General features: G+C 43.0%; 1 protein-coding gene across 3 annotated transcripts in view; it reads right to left on the bottom strand.

The window, feature by feature from the left end:
- Positions 1–9,401, bottom strand: part of Plce1 (phospholipase C, epsilon 1) — a 269,999-nt gene that overhangs the window by 84,470 nt on the left and 176,128 nt on the right. For all 3 annotated transcript variants that reach the window (XM_005407528.2, XM_013506159.1, XM_013506160.1), the window contains exon 4: positions 2,783–2,928. In XM_005407528.2, the coding sequence (XP_005407585.2) occupies positions 2,783–2,928 (146 nt within the window). The remainder of the gene's footprint in view (positions 1–2,782; positions 2,929–9,401) is intronic.

Raw genomic sequence — 9,401 nt, 5'->3', positions numbered from 1 at the left:
TCCAAAAATGGGCAGCTGAGATGAATACATACTTCTCAGATAAAGAAATACAAATGGCAAATAAATACATGAGAAAATGTTCAACATCGTTAGTCATTCAAGAAATGCAAATTAAAACAACATTGAGATTTCATCTCACCCCAGTAAAAATGCTGCCAAGGCTGTGGAGAAATAGGAACTCTTTTCCACTGCTGGTGGGAATGCAGACTGGTGAAACCACTGTGGAAATCAGTTTGGAGATTCTTCAGAAAACTAGGTCTAGAGTCCCATTCAACCCAGCTATTCCCCTTCTGGGTATTTTCGCAGAAGGTCTAAAAACATCATATCACAGCGATATATGTGCACCCATGTTCACAGCAGCACAATCTGTAATTGCTAAATTGTGGAAGCAAGCCAAATGTCCATCCACTGAGGACTGGATAAAAAAATTGTGGTACTTTTATATAACCTGCATGGGCAAGCACTGTATTGTCTCGCTTGTGTAAAACCTGAAAGAGTTAATTTAAACTAGGAGGTATGATAGACATTGTGAAATGACAGGAAAATGCTCAAGGGTCAAGGGCACCTGGGATGTGGGATAAGAGAACGAAAAGAAGGAGAAATTTTGTATGTATGTAAATACAGGATAGTTAACATTGTTGATCTACTGTCTTCTATTTCTTTGCTGAAAGAAACTGTTAATGAGTCCTTGATTGATCAATATTGCATATCTCTCTTTGTTTTCATGAGAAACCACCCTGAAGATATCAATATGTAATACAACAAGCATTGTTAATTTCCTACCACTTTGTAACTCTGTATTGTCTGTACTGTTCTTTCGCTATTTTGTAAAAGGTTGTCTATCTGTTACTGTTTCCTCCTTTTATTTTTAAAATAAAAAAAAAGAGTTAACTATACTTGGTAAGTTTCTCATCTATTGGTAAGAACCAGTTTAGTGTTAGGCCAAATATAGGAGCATGACACTAAGAGGTTGAGGGTCAGGGATGTAAGACAAAATGCATAGTAATCAGTGGGGTAGTTATACGTTCTTATCTGTGAGACTCTCCTGGCTCTGAGGCCTTGTTGGATTCTGAATTCAAACTACATTCGTCTAAAAGTCAAATTCATTCTAGGTTTTCCAGGGCAATTTTTTAATCAAGAGAATCTAAAATATGGTATATGGCAGCCTGTCTCCAAGATGGTCTCCACTGATGCATACCTGGTGGTGTTGTGCCTTCAAGTGGCCGCCACCCACAATGACTGCATGTGATCCACACAGAACAGTGGAAGTGACGGGATGTGACTTCTGAGGCATCATTAAAATAGACCTCACATGTCTGTAAATTCAACAATTGGGAGGTTGAAGTTGGAAGATCATGAGTTCAAGGCCAGCTAGACTATATAGTGAAACACTGTCTCAGAGAACAAAAATAAAACCCTTCCAAAACAAAAAAAATTCCCAAAGAACTATTTTATCATAACATATACATTTTTCTTAGAATAAATGTTAACATAGATTCTTTGTAGAAAACAAAGAGAACCAGAATCATCTGGTTATAATCTATTTTTCAAGAATCTTTTCAGGTTTTACTTTTTTTTTGAGGCAGGCCTAGTGCATTTATATGGTCATTTTAAGTGCCAATGACACAATAATTTGAGTTTATTCTTAGTTAAGAAAGTTCAAAGGGACAAAAAGATTTCCAACTCAGGGAATTTTCATTTCCTCTCCAAATTTGCAATCTCTACCTGCAGACTTAGAGAATCAAAGAAAAATCTCGCTGTTGTAATGTTATGAAGCAAGATTTATTTATAGCAAAACCCTGTGTCACAGTCAGGGTGAGTCAAAAGAAACAATAACAATAAAAGCTTCTCTTTCTGGAGTCTTACTACATGCCAGGCACATCTACCTAGAGAGGTAGGTGCTTTTTGGTATTGTCCCCATTTTACAGACTGAGCTCAGTGAAGTCAAGTAACTTAACCATACCAGTTACTCCTTGGGGAAGCAGGGCTCAATGTCAGATTATTAACCGGTCATCTTGTCCTCTCCTTCCTCACACACCATGCTGCCCTTCATAGCAGTGAGGGCAGTTACTTCATACTGAGTAACTGAGGCAGAAATGGAGCAGGGTAGGAGACTTTATGGTGGGATAGCAATTTTATCAGCTTGATGGAGAAACAAGGCATAAGAACATGACATCATGGTGGTTGAGATTATGGGTTCTGAAATCTAGGTTGCCTCCATTGTGTCACAGCTATGTGAGGCATTCTTGGGTGAAGGAATTCTCTTAACTACTTCAAAAAAGTTTTGACAATTATAAGATATAATGTGTGCAAAGTACTTAGCTAGTCCAGTACTTGACATATAATGAGTGCTCAATAATGAGAGAGTTAACATTGGAAGTTTACTGTCATTGTCAGCAACTATTATTACCAGGGGCAGGAAATGGTCGGGAGCTTTCAGTACTGGGGCAATTCAAAGGCAGAAAAGAGAGAGGGCAGTGGAGTTTGTGGACAAGAAAGGGCAGTGTTGGTGAGGCATGCAACCTAGTCATTTCACTCAGCTTGGCCAAGGACCAGAGATCAGTGCAGACACAACAAAGCAGGACCGTGACTGGGTTATAGAGACTGAATTCTGTAGTATCTTTAAGAGACAGGGCTGATGGGGCTGGAAGAGGACAGTATATCCAAAATGATCACTACCAATTGCCTATCTTGGATGAATGTGGCTGTTCAGAGAATTAAATCAGTGTCATTTGGCTGGTGAGAGGAAACTGTCCAGATCACTACATTCCCACTGACTTACCTGAGGCCTGCCAAGAACTCCATGACAGCATTGTAATTGCCCATGTTCCAGCAGCACTTGGCCACATGCACCAAATATGAGAACACTTCCCGCTTTTCCTCCATGGATCCTGCCGTTAGGATCAGCCATGTCACCCAGGAGCTTACCTGGAAGACACAGAGGGGGCATTTACTGAACCTGTGTCAGAAGCTGGAGAAATATTTTTTCACAAGAAAACTGTTTGGTTTTTTAAAAAATTATTTCATATTAGGATAGGAAGGATTCATCTGCAAGATCTGAAGTGAAAACCTAGCTTTGTCACTGCTTTGATGGGAGACTGTGCACAGGTCATTAATCTCTCTGCCTCTTCACCCTCATCTTTGACTGAAAAGGGAAACTCATATGATTCTTCTTGAGTTATACAATTCCATGAGACTCGTAAGAAAGTAAAACCTAAGAATAAATTTTATGGAAATATATTTGACTGATGGGCATCAAGATGAAATGCAATCAGTGCACTTAGCTCATAAATTAAAGACATTTATCAATCAGTAAAATGTGTACTATCAAATCAAAAATATAAAACAATTTTTAAATATTATTTTGAGACAGGGTCTCACTATGTAGTCCAGGCTGTCCTTGAACTCACTATGTAGCCAAGGCTGTCCTAGAACTCACACTGATCCTCCTGCCTCAGCCTCCTGAGTGCTTAGATTATAGGCATATGCCACCACACCCAGCAGTTTTGAACATTTTAAACATAACTTTATCCATTATGATTTTCAAATGCCAAACTAATGAAAATAAATATTTATATAGCTTACAAGTTTCTAGGAAATATTCTAAGCATTTTGCTTATGTTACTTCATTTCTTTCTCACAATAATTCTAAGAGTGAATCCTAAGAGCAAGGACTATTAATATCCTCAGAGACTTGCTTGAAGCCATCTACTATTAGGTAGCAAAAGCTCGATTTGGACTTAGGGTGTCTGATCCAGAGATTGCACTATTAACCTGTCACTTATCACAATGTGTTTATACAAACTTTAATGTCCTGCAGTTCTTGGATTAATTCATTCAAACGTGGTTTGTTTTTTCCACTACACAGACTGGAGTACAATATTTAATAATAATTCATATCTACACTGCCTTTATGATGTGCAGTCTTGATATGCAGCTTAATCCCTGCTTAAGCTCTAAGATCATTTTGCTGTTGTCCATACTTTGGTGTTTGGGCACTAGTGTCCATCTAAGTTACTTGATCTATCCTGGCCTAATATCTGAGTTCATGATCTTAATCGCTAACAGATCAAAACCTTGCTTTTGACCCCACATGGCTGCATTTACTGCAGTTGAGCTAGCAACAGTGCTGAAGTCTAGAGAGTAACACTTCCTCAGCCTGTGTGAGAGTGAAGCCTGAACAAATTTCATGGTGACCCAGACAACTGCAAGAAACAGGAGTTCAAGGTTAAGTGTATACTGCTCACAAGTCAAAAATATGATATGGATTAATGACATTTATGCTGTTGTAACAGAAAATGGCCCCTCTGAGCCAGTACACTTCAATTTGGTAGTTGCCCAGATAACAGTTCTATCACAGTTTTGGATGCTTCTGGCTCCTAGAAATGGCAGGATACTGTGATGCATAGCTGGTCACTATGATGCATATTGTAAGAACCAATCAAATACAGCCAAGTATTCTACCTCTGTACTTCCCCTTGGCAACCCCATAAAAGCCTCCCTCCCTGAGCCTTTGGGGCCTGATATTTTGGGAATGATCCCAATCAGTGCCTGTTGACATAAATAAACCTCCTCCAAATCCTGGGTGTTGTTTTGGTGTTTCTGTTTACCACTGCACCTGCTATATCAGCTGGGAAGAGTGACTCTGCTGACCCCTTTGGCCATTGGTTGTGGCCCTGACAGATGGAGCAAGGACGTCTCCAGATCCTGATGGGAAAGTACACCCTTGAGCTTTCTGAAGTCCCCTCAGAAGTCTGGAGGAAGATTCCTTGCTCTTTGCTTGAGTGGCTTACATTGGACCCCAAAGGGAGGAGGATACAGTCTGTCTGTCTGTCTGCCTGTCTGCCTGATTCTGGTAAGACCCCCAGGGCCACCCCAGTTAGTCTGTCAGCCCTGTTCAGCTCAAGCAGAAGGGGAGTATGATCAACCCTCATTAGTCAGGACCACCCTCAAGGGAAGGGGGTTAAAATGTTTAACCTCTGAGTGCCTGTTGAGTGAATGTGTGAGTGCATGAAATGGACAGCCTAAGAAACAGGCTGCTCTGTCTGTGCACCAAGACTGGGATGCACTGGTTGTGGTGCATGATTGGGCCCTCACCTGCAGTTCTGTAGTGACTGACATGGCATAACGAAGGCCTCACACCCTCCTTAGCTAAGTTGTGTCTAAATCCCCACAAGGGCATGGCCAGGTGGGCATCTGAATGGTCTCTCTCTTTGAGGAGCACCCATCCTTTGTCTATTGTGCCATTGTTTAATGGTATTCAACACACATGTAGGAAGTCAGAGATGGGAACTAATTAATCAAAACCCACAGTCCCTGACTGCAGGAAAAAGGGCTTCTACAGAGTTAAAAATGAAACCAAACCACTCCATGCATCTCAAAGAAAAAAAAAAGGAAAAAGTGGTCTATTTTTCCTGAGAATTCTGCCTCGGCACCTTCGTTGGCCACCGTAGCTGCTGCCAACACCTATAGCTTCATTCCCCACTCCTGACTCATCTACTTCCAACCAACTGGTTCCAGCTAGCCACAGCCTACATTTGGCCACAGAGGCCCTTCCTCCAGGGCCTTCTGCCTCTATCCTGGTAAGATGGCATCATCTAACAACTACCTGAGGTGACTGACAGCAATTCCTTCTTAGTTCCACGTTTGACTGAGGAAAAATTGGACTGTCAGCCCTAACTAATGAGTTGCCATGGCCTTTCCAAAGATCACTTTGCCTAGAAACAACCCAGTCAAGTGCTTCTCAAAGACATCAAAGAGGGGGACAAAAAGCCCATCAACCACTGTTACCCAGGAACCTGATAAAAGAAAAGCATCTGATGTCTGTAAGAAAATCCAGTCAGATAGATGACTATATCCTCTGGCTATGCATACAAAAATAAATGCCCCCTGTCTGTGAGCAAACTGGGCCCTCATGAGCCTGCAGTCATTGCAAAAGTCGGGGGCAAACCAGTGATTGTCCTGGTAGACAATGGAACAGAACTCTCTGCCTTCAAAAGTTCCCGCTGTCATAAATTTACCATCATCAGAGCAACTGGGACTCTTGCCTCTTGCTCCTTCTGCGAGGTACAAACTTGCAGCCTGGGAGGGCATCTCACCAAACACGAACTCCTGTGTAAGCCAGTCCCCATACTGCTTCTGGGAAGAGACCTCCTTTTCAAGTTAGAAGTGACCATCTCTGTTGCCGCAGCCAGCTAGCCTCCCTCTTGTTTAACCTGGTAGTTTCAACTTTGACTATTTCCTGACAAGAAGATGACACTTGCATCAGCCTCAGATGACACTTGAGACAGATAACCACAATCCTGAAGTTCTGAAAACTCTCCTCTCCGTGGTATGAACTAAAGACTTGCCTCTGGGCCTGGCCATCAACCATGTCACCTCACTGTGACCCCTATTGCTGGGAAGCACAAACAGGCATCCAGCCACACACCAGCCTGGTAGACTGCTAATCACCTTGGACAAAATCTCCCTGCTGTCAACCATGCAGCCATCACCTTGCATTCTATAGTTCCCAACCCAGCACCGTTTTTGTACTGCTACTCAATTGCCACAAGGGTTTGGGAACTCTCCCACTATTTTGGGGGAGGCCCTAACAACCGATTTGGCTCCTGGACAGTCTGTTTCTCTGTCAACTTCCATGGTCCCCCAAGAAAATAAAAATGAGGCTTCAAAATTGTAAAATGTCTATAGACTGTCAAACTGCTAAAATACACCTTTCCTGCATGTAAAGCCAGTTCAAGATCTCCGAGCTGCCAAAGCTGCTGTGATTGCCCTCTCTATATTGTTTCAGTCTTCTGCCACCCACAGCCTGATGGTGGACCTGCCTGGACCTAAAGAATGCCTTCTTCTGCCTTTGACTGGCTCCTGTCATCCAGCCCATCTTTGTCTTTAAATGGAAAGACCCCAGTTCTGAATTCAAAGGTTAACTGACCTGGACTCAACCTCCCAGAGATTCAAAAACTTGTTATCCTCTTTAGAGAAGCCCTCACAGCTGACCTCACTAGTTTCCCAGCACAAAATATCACTGCACTTCTGATTAATGGCACCCAAACTGCCTGCTGGAAAGGCAAAAAAGCTCTGCTGCAATATCTGGCAAAAACTGGTTACAAGAAAAAAACCTGCAAATTTCTTGCAGCTGCTGGCTTCTATAGAATCTGGATCCTTCAGTTCACAAAAACAATGATGTTTACTCAGACTGTCAGCCCCTAGGAGTGCCCAGGGGCCTACCTGTACAAATACTTGGATCCAGCTGCACAGGACTGGATTGCCTTTGCCTTTGCACTCTAATAGTCACTGTCCTTTTGATCAAGAAAGCTGACAAGTTCACCTCAGGCTGAGACTCACTGTCCATGTGCCACATGCTGTACTGACCTCCTAAGTAACTGCAGACCACTCAGTCTTGCCAAGTATCTGTCCACCAAGCTGGCCCTATCAGACCATGACTGAAAAATAAGCCCCCTGACAGATGCTTGTTAGAGTCCATTTTCAGTCCTAACCCCCAGGGTAACCCAGTCCCCTACTCTAACCTCCCCACCAGCCCTAACAAACATCCTACTCTAACCACAGATGGCGACCCCACTCCCAGAAATGTCCTAACATATCCTCCCACAAGTGCCAAAGTCAGATCTTCCCGCACACATCTCAGTCAAAGCCAATCTGCCAAAATTTTCACGCCAGCTCAGTGGTCCTTGCCCTTTACCTCTACATAAGCCTAACTTCCCTACTTCCCAGTGAGCACAATCCCTACCCTTAGTGACCGGCCTGTCACTTCTGTTCCTATAAAGCCTTTCTCTTTGTTGCTGTGTCTTGGGTGGACTTTCTCCACGTCTCTGACAATGCTGAGTACACCATGTTTACAGATGGAAGTAGCTCTGTTAGGAATGGAGTCTGACAGGCTAGATATGCTGTGTTCACCTTGGACAAAGGTATTTTGGCCAAAGCTTTCCTGCTACTGCTTCTTGCTGCTGTTGGAAACCTGCCACCAATGATGCCAAACCTGGGCTCCTAAGCCCCCCTGGAGATCAGATTGACTGCAAGGTCAAACCCAGCCAGGAAAATTTTTAAGCAGAGCTACACTCGCCCCTGGCATATGTTCTGCAAGCTCAAGCCACAGTGCTGGCACCCCTACCCCTGCAGCCAGCTCAGACTTCGGCATCTGTGTCAACAACCCCGACCTCCACTTGTCATACAGGTAGATTTCAGTAGAGTAAAGCCTTCTAATGGCTAACAGTTATCTGTTGGTGCTTATGTGCACCTACTTAGGCTGGCCTCAGGCATTCCCTACCCAAGCTGAGAGGGCAACAAAAGTTTATAGGCTCCTGCTGTAAAGAAATCATCCCTAGATATGGCCTACCCTTGACCACTGGCAGCAACGATGGGCCTGCATTTATGACAGAGATAACTAAGTAGAAGCGACATACTACATACAGGGCACAAAGCTCTAAAAAGGTGAGAAAATTAAACATAACCTTTTAGAAACAGCTTGTAAACAGCTCCATAAAAATCTAACTGAAAGACCAACTATACCTGTAGACACTCATGCACGTACCATATTCACAGCTCTTAATGTTTCAGAAATCTAGACTTAGATCCACCATTTAAGAGTCCTGCTGAATTTCTGGAAAATTTACCTTGATCAGACAGCTCCTCTGAAGCTCAGACAGAAAAGACAATGCACTCAAAATCCTGCCCTGGTCACTCTGGACACTGACCAGTCTACGCACAGCTGACATCTGAGGGCACCATTCACAGGACGGCTTCATACCTATCCCCCTTCATTTTTCTGCCTTTTCAGGCTGCTTACTCCAGTTCTTGCTTCCCCACCATGCTGCTAATTGTGGTTTTTGCCTTAGCTCTATGGACAATTAGTCAAACACTCAATCAAGATTTGATGAATGTCCAAAGCACATCAGACACTCAGATTAACTCTTTCACTCTGTTGCCAGAATAGTATTACAGAACAGACAGGCCTAAATTATATCTCTTCCTAAAAGCAACATAGAGAAAAACTCTGTAATAAGACAATATTGGGGACCTTGGCTAGGCCCCATTAGAGGACCACTGACATCCCCAATGTTACTGCTTCTAGTTGGGCCTTGTCTCAGAAGATCACATGTAATGTACTCAGCAAAGATTTCCCAGGGAAACTAAACGGCGGGGGGGGGGGGTATAATAGAAAATGCTCCCCCCTCAGCCAGTGTACTTCAGTTTTTTAGTTGCCCAGGTAATAGTTCTGTTGCAGTTCTGGCTGCTTCTGTCTCCTAGAAATGGCTGGTCACTACAATGCATATTGTAAGAACCAATCAAAACATCATATCACAGTGATATATGTGCACCTATGTTCATAGCAGCACAATTTGTAATTGCTAAAATGTGGAAGCAACCCAAATGTCCATCCACCG

The sequence above is a fragment of the Chinchilla lanigera genome, unplaced genomic scaffold, assembly GCF_000276665.1.
Source record: "Chinchilla lanigera isolate Chin_1 unplaced genomic scaffold, ChiLan1.0 scaffold00106, whole genome shotgun sequence".
NCBI classification, from domain to species: Eukaryota; Metazoa; Chordata; class Mammalia; order Rodentia; family Chinchillidae; genus Chinchilla; species Chinchilla lanigera.
The sequence above is the reverse complement of the archived record's forward strand: the minus strand, read 5'-3'. Positions and strand labels throughout refer to the sequence as shown.